Here is a 16,690-nt window from a genome sequence, read left to right as displayed (position 1 = left end):
CTCACATTTTCTTTTGATGCTAAAAAGAAGCTGGTTGATGCAACATTTATGTTGATATTGGACTACGGTGATGTTATCTATATGCATGCTTCGTCTCAGAGTCTGCATGCATTGAATACGGTTTACCATGGTGCACTTATAATTAATTTTAAATCCCTTACTCATCATTGTGTGTTGTATAATACGGTAGGTTGGTCTGCTTTGTCCATTCGTAGGCTCAAGCATTGGCATATCTTTGTTTACAAATCTATATTGGGTTTACTCCTATCACATCTACAGAATTACATTTGTAAAAACCTGTCTTTAGCTATGACCTTCGGTCACACTGTTCCTAAAGTGCGGACTGTGATGGGAAAAAAAGGCTTTTAAATAGGCAGCACCTTTTGCATGGAATAATCTTCAAACAATACTGCAGTTTAAAGAATTGATTTCACTAAATGCTTTTAAAAAGACTATAAATAATTTAGAAATTGAAACACAGGCTTGTAGACGACTTGAATAGTTTGTTTGTCAGTGTGATTCATGTTAACTGTCAATTGTTTTTTTGTTTTTTGTCTGTTAGAACCATGTGACATGTATACTGCCTAATCTTGGCCTGGATGCTCTTCATTCATTCATTCATTTTCTTTTCGGCTTAGTGCCTTTATTAATCCGGGGTCGCCACAGTGGAATGAACAGCCAACTTATCCAGCACATGTTTTACGCAGAGGATGCCCTTCCAGCCGCAACCCATCTCCGGAAAACATCCACACACACTCATTCACACTCATACACTACAGACAATTTAGCCTATCCAATTCACCTGTGCCACATGTCTTTGGACTGTGGGGGAAAACGGAGCACGTAGAGGAAACCCACGCGAACGCAGAGAAAACATGCAAACTCCACACAAAAATGCCAACTGACCCAGCCGAGGCTCGAACCAGCGACTCTCTTGCTGTGAGGTGACAGCACTACCTACTGCGCCACTGCGTCACCCTGGACGCTCTTGTCAAAGAGATTTTTAATCTCAATATGTCTTTCCTGGTAAAATAAAGGTTATAATAATAATAATATAAGCGGTTCATTCCGCTGTGGTGACCCCAAATTAAGAGGGTCTAAACCGAAAAGAAAATGAATGAATGAATAATAATATCCCAAAACAGCCAATAACATCTACGAATTTTTTTTTGTTTTAGTTGTGATTATTAACTTTTATAATACTGATAAAATTCTTGTAAAAGAAGTATGTGCCGATGTAATATGTAACAACACCAGATGTATGACAATAAGATCATAACCTTCAGACCTTCACAGTATTTTATATTTAACATTATACTTAGTTGAGCTAATGTTTACTTTTATCTGGTCAAAAATACACCAGTAAATCGGTCAACAGCATGGCACTGTTGGTCATGTGATTTCAATATGGTGGCACCCTTCTCCATCTACAATGAAAAAGTTTACTTTCAATTACATACAAGGGTTTTACGTTATTTTTCTTAACTAATTATGTATTTGTTATTTGTATGTGTTATGTTTAAACATCCTTTGCAATATTTTTGATTTGAGAGTAGTAAATTTAAAAATATGTCAAATGTTGGGATTGAAAACATATTTGTATATGTATATGTGATACTTTCTGTATTAATATCAGTTAAAAAGACGTGTATGTCTGAATTGTGAACTGTAAAAACGAACTGTCTAAATTAATAAAATATGCCTTTGTTAAACATCCAACATGTCAAAGTTTGTCAGGTGCTGTGATGAAGTGGGTTTAAAAACATGTTCTGCTTACATTATAAACTACCAAACACCGTAAACATTCCGACCTTAGACGCCGCAACAGGGCAGGCCGACTTAAAACATGAACCTGTCAAAGTTTACAACACTCACCCTCCGTAGTGTGCCTTTATTTTCACGTACTCCGACGGCAAATCCATCATGGATCCGTTACTGACAGGCATTATAACTCCAAAAGTCTACAAACACTCTCTTGGGACAGAAACCCACCGGCTCTCAGTAGCAGATATCAAATGTAAACTGTCATAATTCCGAATGAAGTCAGCCTGTCAGTGGTCAAGTCTTGTCCTTAATGCCTCCAATGTCACGTCGCAGTCGAAATGTGCCATATCTCGAGCGCGTAGTGCAGCTTTTTCCGGTACGCTGTATTTTACGGTGTCTTTGCTATGGTTACACGTAGGGGCGGAGAGAGAGACAGAAGTATGGCTACTTCCAGGGCTGGATTGGCTTCGGAATCCACCTGTTGTTCACTTGCTTTCCGTGGGACATTCCGTGCGTGTGTTTAGCGCTGTCGTGAGGAAATGTTGCAAAGTGCACTTCATAACATCATAACGGAGGTGCTTTCGAGCGACGGCTGCTCCATTATTCCGTCCGCCGTGACGTCAGCGTGGAATGTGCAGACCCCGTGAACGCTTTATTTTCAGGTGGATGTAACGGTTTGTACGGTGCGCGTCCTGCTGGTCTCGCTCTCTTTCTCTCGCTCTCTCTCTCTCTATGTTGAGACTGAACGCTTATCCAATTAAACAGAAGTAGGTCGATGAGGGAAGAAACGCTCGATGCACGTGAATGGGATGAAAACTACCTCTGAACTAGTGCACTTCTCAGGAAAGATGCAAATAGGCTACAAGCCTACAAGTGTTAATAGCTATGAATAGAACAAGTGTTTTGCTCGACACTGAGCATGATTTTTAGCCAGCCTGGTGAAATGGGTGGTTCTGTTTTCTAAAAAAGTGGACATTTTTTGGGGTTTATTCGCCTCATTTTCTGTTTAATTCTGATATTTAAATACTGCATTACGTGTCATTTTAAGCACTATTTTTTCTAGCTGAATTAGCTTGTCGGGTGGTCATCATAAGCTCATGTTTTGATGTACCAAAACATTTCCTAAAGATTTAAAACAATATGAATAAATACTTCATACTACATATTACATCATTAGAAAGTCATAGTAATCTGTTAAAGTTTTAAATTAAAAACTGTGGCCTATTGCCATTTATTAGGCAAATGAAAAACTGATCTGCACATACAACTTTCCTTAGTCAGAATTTGCCCATTTGAATAATAAAAATTCAAACATAGCTATAAATATAATAATAATGTTTAGCTTCACGATTTTCAAAGTCTCCCCTGTAAAAAAGTACATTTGAATATTCATGGATAACAGCATTAGCCAAAATAGTATTTAAATTCATTTTAACATTGGCTACTTTTGGTGCTTCACACCTTTTTTTAGGAATAAGGTCCAGCATTTAAAATAAAAGTTACTTCTGAAATGTTTTCTCTATTTATAAACAATACAGTAGTGAAAGATGACTTCTCTTACGTCAGATTGTTTGTTTTCTTGCACAGCTGGATGTTCGACTCATGAAAAATAATTGTTTGCATTGATCAAAACTGATTAGCTGAAGTCACACTGAAGAGACAGTCAACAGAGGATTCCACTTGGCCTTAAAGCCTTTTTTAATGGGTTAATTCATTCCTTTTTGTTTTCGGCTCAGTCCCTTTATTAATCTGGGGTGGCCACAGCGAAATGAACTGCCAACTTATCCAGCATATGTTTTACGCAGCGGATGCCCTTCCAGATGCGACCCATCACTGGGAAATGCCCATACGCTCTCATTCACACACATACACCAAGGACAATTTAACCTACCCAATTTACCTATAGCGCATGTCTTTGGACTTGTGGGGGAAACCCACGCGAACACAGGGAGAACACCTGTTTAATATTTAATAATTAGCCTACATTTTTGAAAAAGTTGCATCTTTTTGTTATTTTGACTAATTGTTATTTAAATTACATTTTACTTTAAATATTTGCAGTTTAGTTTGCAGTAATTTAAAAAAAAAACATTAACATTTAGTTCATAGGTGTTACACAGTCCTGTAAAAAACATTTGTGCGACACGAATCAATATTTGCATGTTCATTAATATGATAATCCTCTTGCAACAGACCAAATTATGACAAAGTGTTTAATTTCTTAGATTCAATTGTATACTATGGAAAATGTATATTATTAATGGTTCTAAAACATGAATTGCATTAATTACATTACTGCATACTTTAATCTGAAGTAAACCTTTCTATTTTAGCTTTCAGTAATATTGCATTCAATTGGAATACTGTGTTTAGTGAGTATTACACAATAAGCTCAGATGTAAACACTGGATAACTAGATTAGTTCATGTAAATGTAAAAGCTACTTTTATCTAAAGTATTTAATGATTTTAGCTACTAGACAAGCATAAAAGCATAAAAATCTAATTTGCTAACACTTTTTTAACTTAACTAACATGAACTAATAAACAGTTCCATCTTTATAAAGTTAACAAAGACTATTAGTAAATAGTGACATGATAATTCTTAGCTTACAATTACCAACGAAAAGTGGTGTACCAATAAAAAGGTGTTTATTTTGTAGTATAATTCTCATTTTATCCACTTGATGTCGCTACAAGCTTTTTAACCAGAATTATTAAACGTGATTTCACAGAACTGTTTCATAAAACTTGTTAGGAATCAGACAAAAATTATTGATGCTTGTTTATTTGTCAACCAAACGATAAAAAATTAAATTAGATCTGAAAAGGAACGAAAACGAATAAATTGTTCAAAAATAACATCATATTTTACACCCATAACTATCTGAAATTAGATTGCTGAACTTGTGCTGGAAGAAGTGATGGATACATAAAAGATGGGAAACTCAAGGGAAAGGCAATAGTTATCATTTATATATGCAGTTTCTGTGTTATTTTTCCAATCTAAACCTAAAACTGCTTTAAGCCCAGAGGCAAATCAGCGAGGTTTTTGTACGCAGGTCCTGCGCAACGTCATAGAACTGTAAATAGGCATCTACGTTACATTCTCATCTGAACAACTGACGGGACAGTGGTTCATTGCTGCGACTCGGTTTGTATGAACTGTTCGTTTGAACGAATCGGTTCAAATCAGTGATTTCTGTGCGTTTGACGCATACGTCATCGCGTAGTTCTTCAATATATCTGATATCTGCGCTTATTTTGGAAAGATTTGGAGCTGTTTATTAACAAAAAATGGAGTATAAGATAGAAAATTGTTTATTTGATGTATTGTTTTATTATCATAATAAGAACTTGAATTGTAAATGACAATATATTTTTATTTCCCAGTGGGTTGCAGATTTAAGGCATCCGCTTCATAAAACATATGCTGGACAGATTGGCGGTTTATTCCGCTGTGGCGACCCCAGATTAATTAAGAGACTAAACCAGAAAGAAAATGCATGGATGAACATTTTAATTTATATTATTAAGAAACTATCATATACATAAGCAAAAGTGGGCTCAATGTATACCAAACTTTTTCCATTTTATGACTTGAAATTATAAGTAAATCTTCCAGAACAACCACAAAAAGCACTGAAAACATGTAATGCTCTGAAAACTATATATATATATATATATATATATATATATATATATATATATATATATATATATATATATATATATATATATATATATATATATATATATATATAATACTTTAAATAGAAAACTATTTAAATATGCAATACCGCTTGTTCTTATGGCATTGAATTAATAAAATAAATAAATAAATAAAAAGTTTTGCAGCTCAAAAAAAAAAAAAAGATATCTGCTTTTATTTCAATCTTAGCCATGCATTCACAAATACAATCATCCTCGTTATATGTTCCTATCCTCATTATGGTACTTTATGTAAAATGTTAATTTATTTAATCATTTGCACATTTATATACTTTTTTCAATATATTGTTTTATGTCTATTCCATTTCTTTTCTCAATTTCTCGAGTATTTATTTTAATCTACTTTCTCTTATTTCTTTCAAATTTGATTGTAAATGCAGATGTTTTTGGAATCTGAATCTCATTTTTAATTCGTTACTTTATTAGATTGTTTTTAATCCATTTTATTTTATGCATTTGTTTCTTTTATACTAAGATGTATTGTTTTTTTATATCATTACAAAATATTTATTCATATTAATATATTTATATTATTATAAAGTGGTTTATTATAAAATGTTTGATATTTATTTGAATCTTGTCATTTATTTTGATATACTCATTTAATATTTTAACTAAATACAACTTGCATTACTTTAAGAAAGCACCAAAATATGTGAACCTACTGTAGTTTACAAAAAAATCCTTCAAACAAACAAATGTGAGTTCATACAAAGTAACATACATTCGTAATTATGTTCATATCTATCTTCATACTTCTGATTATTAATAGAAACCTGTACATATATTCATCTATTGTAAATCTCTGTACATAGTTAATACAACCTGTATATAATGTTCATAGTACATCCATCTTTAAATATTACCCGAAGGGTTTCTATAATGTACTTCATATAATTGTACTTCATATACCTATATCCTGCACTTGCTGCTATCGCACTCCTGGTTAGACCTAAACTGCATTTTGTTGTCTTGTACTTTTACATGTACATGTGTAATGACAATAAAGTTGAATCTCTAATCTAATCAAACATGAATCAAATTTATTTTATGATTATGATTATTGCACAATTACACAAATCCTAACTTCACTGCAAACTACATTGGGAGCATGGTTTGGAGTTGTCTGGTTCTGTTGATTCACTAGGCACCGGTAGGGTTCAGAAAAATCTTTATAAGATTCGACTCACTAGAACGATTTATTCACGAGTCGGACGTCGCCAGTCTGGATTATGACGCTGTCTGTGGGATTACCATACGCACGAAGGGCACCAACTCATGAAACACTACTTCACATTGATTTTCTTGATTATTCCTTGTAAATACGTCAATATTTATTTTACTTCGCTGGACGAAACACTCTATTTTTTCCACCTCAGGCCAGCGTTAGCATGTTAGCCGTGCAGTCCCACAGGTAGCTTCTGTGCCTAAATCGTAAAGTGCTGTTTGCTAAATAAATGGACGCTTTTGTTTTATGCGTAGGTAATGAAAAACAAGGAAAATGTTAATAATAGGGTGGTGAACAGGAGCGGTTTAGGCATTCGGGAGTGCTAGTTAGCCAGCTAGCTGTAGTTAAAGTGCTATGCATCAACTTGCCCCTCACTGAAAACCTCAACCTTTGTGTTTCTCACATTGACCGAGAACTTCAGTTATTAAAATTAGTAAATGAGACTAAAACCCCACCAACTGCGTTACATGGAAAATCTACAATGTCGAGGATTCTCCTGGGCCTGGTAGTGCTTGGTTCGTGAAGTGTATTCTTTATTACCTCTGATAATTATATTTTGTGATATGTAATTATTAAATATTTGAATATTGTCAGCAGCTGCAACCACAGTATAAATAAACAAACTAAATGTTTCAATCTTAATTTTATACAATATTTTAATTGTATGTTCAAATATTTACGTTTTTACCTTTGTGTTGTTTAACAGGATTCAACGTTGCTGTTCAAGATGTTCATGCCTTCGGTGAGTTTCTGACTTCAGGTTGTTGTTTACAGTAGAGCTTTTAAAACTGTTATATGTCAACTCCTAAATATTCCTAAACCATTAAAACATAACTTGGCCTATATGGAAAATATTAACACATTTAGACTGAGAGAAAATCATTAATGTAGGACATTCTGAAAATTATGTTTATGAAATTATGATTTTAATTTATTAAATGTGTTGTCTTTGACCTGAAGTTGGAGTAGTTTATTAGAGCAATAGCAAGACAACATGTATTTTAATGTACTATAAAGTCATCGTCCTTTATTCTTAAATTAATAAATATCTTTTATCCAACTTCAGAAAAAAAAAACTTGTAGTTGTGTTTACGTATTTCCCTTCTTAATCATTTTGTGGTCAAATGTACTATGGCCACTGAACAATTGCCTTGAAATATACAGTAGGTTAGGAATTATGTACAGTTTTCACTATTGATTCCTGGCTTAGCACGTGTCTCTTATAAAGATAGTGGCTGTTTATTAGTACTTATAAAGTAATATTTCATTCTGTAAGTATTATTCTATAAGTATGGTGTTAAACCTACCCAATACCTCAATAAAACAACTACATTACTGACTACTAATAAGCAGCAAATTGGTAGTTTATTGAGCAAAAAGTTTTAGTTAATAATTGTTAATAGCCAGAGTAATACCTTAAAATATAGTGACCAAAATTTTGATTACAAAAATGTACAAATTTAATTGTTACTTTTTTGTCTTCTTCGTTTTCAGTGTTTCTGATTAGATTTAGCATTTGTTTAGCCCCAGCCTAAATTACTTTATTTCAGATTTATTTCACTAACAAAAATAATAATTAATACTTTTACAGTCAGATTTGCTTAAACATTTCAAAGTATTTCAAAAATATTTGAAAGTCAGGAATATCAGCACAAACTCTAATTTGGTGTTACTGTCAGGATTGATCAAATACAGGAAAGCATTCGCATCCAAATTGTGTGAACAGTTATTTTTGTGGCTGACCCTAATTCACATGCATTGAGTTTCCATTTGAGACATAAGTTATGGAAGGACAGAATTTACTTGAATCATGCAAGATGATTTACTAACGTTTGCAGTAGTCCGTTTTTGTCATTATTTAACACCCTAAAAGAAGCAGGTCTTAACTTATTTTTCACCTATGTTGTATGTAGATTACACACACCTGATCAATCACTGGCTTTTCGCAACCAAATTTGCACAATAACGGATGACTCGCTGAACTTTCCAGTCTCGTCTTCTATGACGCTTTTATAGAGCTCTTACACCTATTTTAGTTTCAGTTAATGATAGCAACATTGTTCCCATTATTTCGACAGACGTCCTGAACACCAGGCTTGTGAATGACAAAGCAGGCGAGCGATGCTCCGGGAGACTGGAGGTGCGTCACGGGCATCACTGGGGCACTGTGTGTGAGCACGGCTGGGACGTGTGGGACGCTGCGGTGGTGTGCAGAGAGCTGGACTGTGGCTTTGTGCTGGACATCCCGAGCGGCATTCGGTACGGACGGGCCAGTGGAGAGGTGCTGTGGAGGGATGTGAAATGCTCAGGTGACGAGTTTGCCCTGGATCTGTGTGAACGCAGCCTCAATGAGCACGTGTGTACACACAGTCAGGATGCTGGAGTGGAGTGTACAGGTACAAGAACATTTGTTTGTCTGTAGTTCTTTTTAATTACTAGAGGTGTGATGAAACACATATCCCACAAAATGAGACTGGGGTCACGAGAGAGATTTTTAGACTTTAAAGAAATCCTCACTGATAATATATATATATTGAAAAAAAGTCTCTTATTCAACTGGGGGGGAAACAAAACAAAATGTAGGTGTACTTTGAAATCAACTTCTATTTTATGAAATAAAACGTATATTTTAATAAATTGTATGCAGTAATAAATATGTAAGCACTGCAAAATGTTTACCTATGAACTGACAAGCAGGTAATTGTACAAACATTTCAAAATATATAAATAAAATAATCACAATATACCACAATCAAAAACCACAATAATTAACTATAATCACAATAGTGCGCTCATGAAACTCTAAAAACATATTTACATCTTTCTTCAAGCATAAAAGATGGTAGTGTACTACTCAGAACACCGTAAGATTTTTTTTTTTTGGGATATGATATTCTGTAGAGAGGAAGTGAAGGGGAACCAGAAGCACTATTGCACTACAAGACCCTTTTTCTGCCAGACAACCTATTTCGGCATTCAAGGTCTGCGAATCCAATGTGTTCATGCAGTGCAGCATAGTTCATATAGACAGAAATTATAAGCGATAATAACCTGTTGATGCGGAGTGCTGTAATTCATATAGAAGTAGAACACAAGGGAGAATAACATGTTCAGAATTTAGGAAATTGTATGTAGTATGCATCATTTTTAAGTTGTATATAAATAGGAGCTATTAAAAATGGTATGGGAATATTTCTCTCCAGGTGGACATTCATATAAGGTTGTGACGTCACAGGAAAAACTATGAGTATTTATCTTTTTAATTAGGGTTGTCAAAAGTATTGACTTTGGTACCAATCGATACTGATATTTGAAAAACATCCATTTCTCGCTATGCGCAGATATATGAGCGATCTGCTGATAGACACAGCTTTAAAAAGCTCCAGTATCTCTGTTCACGCTTGGTCAAGTGAGGTGATGTCCTTCACAGCCATTCACAGTCATTTCAGTTGAGCGCGTACAAGAGCAAATTTAAGTTTTTAAATTTCAGTATTGATTTGTACCGATGACGATATTTTGACAATCCTAGTTTTGATGCATGTAGATGTCTACTTCATGCATCTACTAATTGTTTTCTGAATGTTTTGTTTTTATCCCATGCTAAAAATGATCATAAAGTTGACCTTAGTTGTATCCTAAATGGCTAGTGATACATTACACTATTCACTAATACATTATCCACTTATGTTGCACACTCATTATGTTGTGCACTTATTGGTCAGTACACTCAACCATGTATGAGTTGAGTCGTCCCAAATGGAATTTTTTTTTTTACTAAATTCAAACCGTTTCCCAGACGATGTTTAATGGTTTTCAAATTTGTGAAATAATTGACCAAATTACCAAACAGTACCTCTAACAACTACAACCGCATTTACCAGCAGGAGGCGACATAATCACTCACGTAGGAGAATTTTGCTTGCACAATCCAAAATAAAGTGATCCAACCTCAGCGCCAAATAGCTCCTTCCTTTCTATTTAGTGAACAAAGCTAAGACCATTGAGTGCTTGTCCAACATTACACACTTATTTTTAACTGTTGAATAAGTAATCATCCAGGTATTTAAAATACACTTGTTCTTTTTAGAATAAAAATACTATTTCAGTGTGAATGTACTACTTATTCTATTTATACTACAATTAGTTTTGTGCAGGTAAGAGGGTTTAAAACTTAGGCCCAATCCCAATTATACCCCTTAGCCCTTTGCCTTACCCCTACCTCTTGTTTTGCGAATTTACGGGTAGGGGTGTCCCAATTCTCTTTAGCTTGAAGGCATGGGGCTAAGGGGAAGGGCTAGATACCCCTTCAAACAGAGATTTTGCAGGACCACACTTGAAACCAAGGGGTAAGAAAATTTCCCTGAATGCACCAGCTACAATGACAGCATAGTTGCACCCAGAAGTATTTTTTTGTCATTATTACGAATTTTTACAGCAAACAAGCATATTTTTTAATACATTCATAAGGGCTTCGTGTTTCACCGTTATACTTTTTTTTTTTTTTTTAAAAACACTAAAATAAAAACCACAAAATTTCACTATCTATAGACCATTTTGAATGTACTTCCTGTTTTAGATCTTTCATTTCCAAAGCTTCTGAGAGTCCAGAAAGCTCCATGTTGATATTTTTTTTTTAACGACAGCTGTGTTAACATTAGTTAGAACTGAATCGCCTCGTACATACATATCATTATGACATAATGATATCGATGCCTTCAGTGATTTTCTGAAGTTAAATACCAAAAAATAAAGCAACTGGAATAACTACAGCAGTCACGGTCGTCGATCTCATATGAAGTAAGAGATCGCGATGACATATAATGACATGTGCAGGTGCTGTAGTGCTGTCCCATTTCTTAGGGGTACATTTTGAAGCCATTCCCCTTCACACTCTCTTTCAATGGCCAATGAGAAGGGGTACAAAAGTAGAATTGGGATTGGGCCTTAGTTGTTGAGATTTTGTTTGTTATTTTGGCATATATTTGGGATATACTTTTTGACTTTATATATATTTTCTTGTATTCAGGAAAACTTCCAGCACCCACCTTGTCAATTCATTCACGCTTCAATGCCTATTCGTCCGGTGAAGCCGTTCAGTTTAAATGCACCGCCCCATACTGGCAGTCCGTCATCGACTTCCATCTGTACAAAAGTGGTGTGGACACTCCGCTAGTGACCCAGAGAGCAGACCCCAGACAGATGATGGTAGATCTGACCCTGTCGGACCTGGAAATGTCCCACCAGGGCAGCTACAGCTGTCTGTACAGAATACACAGCAAACTGAGAAACGCTCCTTCTGGAGATTCTCCACACAGCAACTACATCAACATCACAGTCGGTGAGTCACATCTGCTGCTATAGTTGAAAGTGCAAGCGGAATATCTCAAGACTAACCTTTTATTTCCTGTTCTCAGTGGATATTCACACTCCCCAGATCTGGTACAACACGTCTCCTGAGGCTCGGCCGGGGTGGGTCATGCGGGGCCACAGTTTTAATGTCACCTGTTCCACCCAGCCTCAGTATCCTGGAGGCTCCTTTCAGCTGCGCCTCATCAGGCCCAACGGGACCATCCGACACTCTCTGCCAGCCCTCGCTCCCTCTGTTACCTTCACCTTCTCCAATGCCCAGTCCAATAACGAGGGTTACTACTGCTGTCTCTACAAGGTGCAGACTGGAGAGCGCACATTTATCTCCAGGGAGAGTCAGCCTTTACCCATCTCTATTCGAGGTGAACATGGTGGCCGTCATTCTGTATTTTCTTTTACATACAGTTGAAGTCAGAATTATTAGCCCCCGTGAATTATTAGCATCCCTGAATTATTAGCCCCGTGAAATATTTGCCCTCCAATTTCTGTTTAACGGAGAGAAGATTTTTTCAACACATTTCTTAACATGATAGTTTTAATAACTCGTGTCTAATAACTGATTTATTTTATCTTTGCCATGATGACATTACAAAATATTTGACTAGATATTTTTCAAGACACTTCTGTACAGCTTAGTGACATTTAAAGGCTTAAGTAGGTTAATTAGGTTAACTAGGCAGGTTAGGGTATTTAGGCAAGTTTTTGTATAACGATGGTTTGTTCTGTAGACTATCAAAAAAATAGCTGAAAGGGGCAAATAATTTTTTAACCATCATTTATATGCATTTATGTATGTATTATATCATCAAACTTTGCATCAAATTAAAAAAAAATTAATTACCCCCTGCGTGAAGTGTTTTAAATGCATAGTGTATGGGACAGGACATTAAATTTGATGTTGTTCTTTCTTCTAGTTGTCGTTATCAGTCTCACTCTATTTTTTACTTATTCTGAAAATCTTGAAACACCATCGTGGAGTTTTTCTTTTATTATATCAGCAAATAGGATTGTAAAAAAATTATTTGTTGTACTCTCCTATTTACTGCACTCTACGTCCCCTGCTGAGAAACCCAGAAATGTGAAAAGGGTCCATTGTGTGTTTTTTATATGAAAAAACCTAGGAATTTGCGTTTTGTTTTGGGCAGTTTTTTTTTCGTTTATCTCACTGTTTAGTCTTTTTTCACAATTGGCTTTTTTTAATAATATTAACAGTGGTGGAAATAAAACGTTTATTTTGAAAAGATCTTTTGTTTGCAACGTTAAACATGTTTCTGCATCTCAGCTTAACTTGTTTCTCTGTGCTATGTGAATCTCAGAAGTGGACCCGGTGATGAGCCCGGTGGTCATCAGTTTGCTAGTATCTGGTCTGACGTTTGTGGTGGCGACGTGTGCCATTCTGATAGCTGCCAAAGTCTACTGCAAAAGAGTGAGGAAACCCACTGAACTGGAACGAGAGAGCAGGACCTGTAAGTAACTACATGATAATTTAAAAAAAATCATAATTTGTCTCTTCTTTTACTGGCAATTATAATGTTTACATTACAGGTGTTGACAACACGTATATTGCCTTGACAGTCAAGTAATAGGGGTTCAAAACAAAGGTAATGTGATTTTATTTTTTTCTTTGAATTGACTTTTTTTAATATGGATAAAATATTTGAAGAGAACAAGGCAATAAATGTATTTTTAAAACGTGAATCACAGTTTTGTGATAAACAGCCAACAAATACTCAAAATACATAAGATCTCACATCACATGGTTAGGACATCTTATAATCTTAGTTAAGAACCTTATTAAGGGCCAGTTCATCCAACAATTGGCATTATTATATTCAACCTTAGGACATCTAAGATGTAGGTGACCAAAACTGTATGATAGTTTACCCCAAAATTAACATTTTGTCATCATTTACATTTAGATCATGTACCCATACTGAAGAATGTTGAAAAGGGATAGCCGTTGACTTCAATAGTATTTCTGTTTCTATTATGAATGTCATACAGTTTACAATATTTTTCAAAATAACTTAATTTGTGTTAAACAAAAAAAAAAAAAATTAAAACGGGAATGAAACAAGTCGTTTTTTTTTGTACTCCTACCCCTTCCTCTTCTCCTTGGCCCTTAAAACTGAGTGTGAAAGGAAAGGGCTTCAATATTTACCCCTAAGAAATGAGACAGCACTACAACACCTGCACACATCATCATATGTCATTGCGGTCTCTTGCTTCGTATGAGATAGACGATCGTGACTGCTGTAGTTATTTCAGTTGCATTATTTTTTGGTGTTTATCTTCCAGATATCGCTGAAGGCATATATTCTGTTATCATAACGATCTAATGTGGCAATAAGATTGTAACTACTGTGAATTTACACAGTGGCCATATTCATCTATGTAAGAAATAATAGAATTCATCTATGTAGAATTGGCATAGGGCCTAAATGGTGAATAAATTGTCTTTTTTGAATGAACTATCCCGTTAAAGAAGATTATAGCTGAAACTGTGGTTCTTGGTGATTCATAAAATGCAATTAAACTACTGGCAGCACAAAAATATGTACAGACAAAACAGAAGACTTGTGATACATTAAGTGAGAAGTGAATTAATCAGTCTGCAGTGTTTCCCAACCCTGTTCCTGAAGGCACACCAACAGTACACATTTTCAAGCTCTCCCTAATCCAACACACCTGAATCAACTCACCAGAACATTAGAAGAGACTCCAAAACCTGAAGTGAATGGGCGAGATAGGGGAGACATCCAAAATATGTTCTGTTGGTGTGCCTCCAGGAACAGGGTTGGGAAACACTGGTCTACTGTATGCAAGAAACATGATTTTTTTTTTATCCGCACCACAAACTCTGCAAACAGAGTGCTCTTTTTTTTTTTTTACTCACAAAATTCCGATAGTCATTAACTTAAATTTTATGAATTATGAAAACATGTCTTTAATGTTCTACTAAAGAAAAAAGTTCTTACATCTGGGATGCCCTGAGGGATGTAAATTTAAAAGCAGTTTTTTTTCTTTTGATGAACTATCCCTTTAACTTCACAATAACACTGACAAAGAAAGTAACACCTGTATGCTGATTTGATCTTTTTTGTTGTTTCAGCTATAAGAAGCTTCCCTAAACTGGTCCAGTTGTGGTTGGTGTTTCAGCCTGTTCAAACCATAGGGAAGATCAGGAACCACACACACCACAATTTCTTACTTTCTGCTATTTTCTGTCAGATGCAGAGAAAAGCATTTCCGTTGTCATTGTTTTTTTTATTTCTTTCAAGGTTAATGGTGATGGGTGAGATGTTTCTTTGTAAGTAAATGCTGAGATCACTAGACTTGAAGAGGTGACATTACAACACAAGCTGTTGCACTATCATGGATTTAAAAAGGGCTTTTTAGTTTTAGAGGTATCATGTCTGACCCGTCCTGAGGTCTTCCCATAATGTTGCAGGTAAAGACTGTAAAACTGTGAAATCTTTTGGGTGTTTTTTTATTGTTTCTTTTTTCAAGGGGCTTTATTGTTTAAAATGATATATTTATTGTGTTTTTTTTCTACTACAGTTGTTTTTTAAAGATCATATGTGTATGTTTGGTTTTATCACAGATGGGAACTGGGTCAGACAGCTCTAAGAACAACCTCTACAGCTTTAGGTTGCTACATGAATGTGAAAGTATTATTTCATTGTACATGTGGTCAAGTTTGTCCGTAAGTTCTCATTGGAATGATTGTAAATGCTTGAGCATATAAGAATATTGAGATATAAGAACAAATCCTCAGACACATGTAGTGTTAGTACAACACAGGATATAATCTCTATAGTCACAAATATGACGGAACGATAATAATAGTTTTAGTGTGGACTAGCAGCATACAGTCAACATTTAAAGCAGCAGCATTAACGTCTAGTGAATCCAAGAATATAATAAACACTACAGAATATACACTCCGTTTATGACTAGGATATAAATGTCTGGGTAATTTATTTGGAAGGAACAACTTGTTTGAAACATTTATACTGGTTTTGTATTGATAAATAAGCAAATGTTAAATGCTGAAATAATAATGAAAATATGTTTAAAACACTGCTCTCACTTCATGTTACATCCATGTCTTGTAGTGTGAACTAATGATTGTTTTTTTACGTTGTAGGTTTATCGGTACACACAATAAAATTTGTAAACTTGACATGCGTCGTGTTTTTTCTTTTGAGTGGAGTTCAGCTCACACTAATCAACGTAATATTCAGTCACAAGATGGCGCCAAACAGTCATGAACAATGGCGTGAAAACAAAAACAAACTCGCTAACGGCCAAGCTTATAGGTGAATAAGCAGTTTCAGCAGAGGTAAACTAAATAACATACCTTTGAATGCTGTGAATGACCAATCAGAATGAAGTATTCCAAGACTTACACGTCATAAAACCGTTATTAATAAAGTCCTGTAATATGTTCTACAAATTCTTATAAAGGATTCAAAGGGTTGTGTTATTGTTTATGAATAGAAAATGTCTGCAAATTGTTTCTTAAAAGAAAGAATGGAACACGAACTGCAATAACAAGTCTTAAACAACTCAAACAATGCTCAAAACCAGTTCATCT

The 16,690-nt window shown here is 35.0% G+C and overlaps 2 protein-coding genes across 2 annotated transcripts in view; one reads left to right on the top strand and one right to left on the bottom strand.

Moving 5' to 3' along the window:
• The window catches only part of prkcz (protein kinase C, zeta), a 206,199-nt gene extending 204,006 nt beyond the window's left edge, over positions 1-2,193 (bottom strand). The window contains exon 1 of the mRNA XM_056463849.1: positions 1,876-2,193. Within this exon, the coding sequence (XP_056319824.1) occupies positions 1,876-1,946 (71 nt within the window). The 5' untranslated portion in view covers positions 1,947-2,193. The remainder of the gene's footprint in view (positions 1-1,875) is intronic.
• A 4,501-nt stretch (positions 2,194-6,694) lies between these two features.
• si:ch211-150o23.3 (uncharacterized) lies at positions 6,695-16,276 on the top strand. Its single transcript, XM_056463848.1, has 8 exons — positions 6,695-7,238; positions 7,430-7,465; positions 8,802-9,119; positions 11,750-12,061; positions 12,138-12,452; positions 13,407-13,556; positions 13,636-13,691; positions 15,203-16,276. The coding sequence occupies exons 1-7, from the start codon at positions 7,205-7,207 to the stop codon at positions 13,671-13,673; spliced, it is 1,203 nt and encodes a 400-aa protein (XP_056319823.1). The 5' UTR covers positions 6,695-7,204; the 3' UTR covers positions 13,674-13,691; positions 15,203-16,276.
• Positions 16,277-16,690: the final 414 nt, after the last annotated feature.

Source organism: Danio aesculapii, chromosome 8 (assembly GCF_903798145.1).
Source record: "Danio aesculapii chromosome 8, fDanAes4.1, whole genome shotgun sequence".
Taxonomy (NCBI): Eukaryota; Metazoa; Chordata; class Actinopteri; order Cypriniformes; family Danionidae; genus Danio; species Danio aesculapii.
Note: the sequence above shows the minus strand (reverse complement) of the source record. Positions and strands in the feature narration are given on the sequence as shown.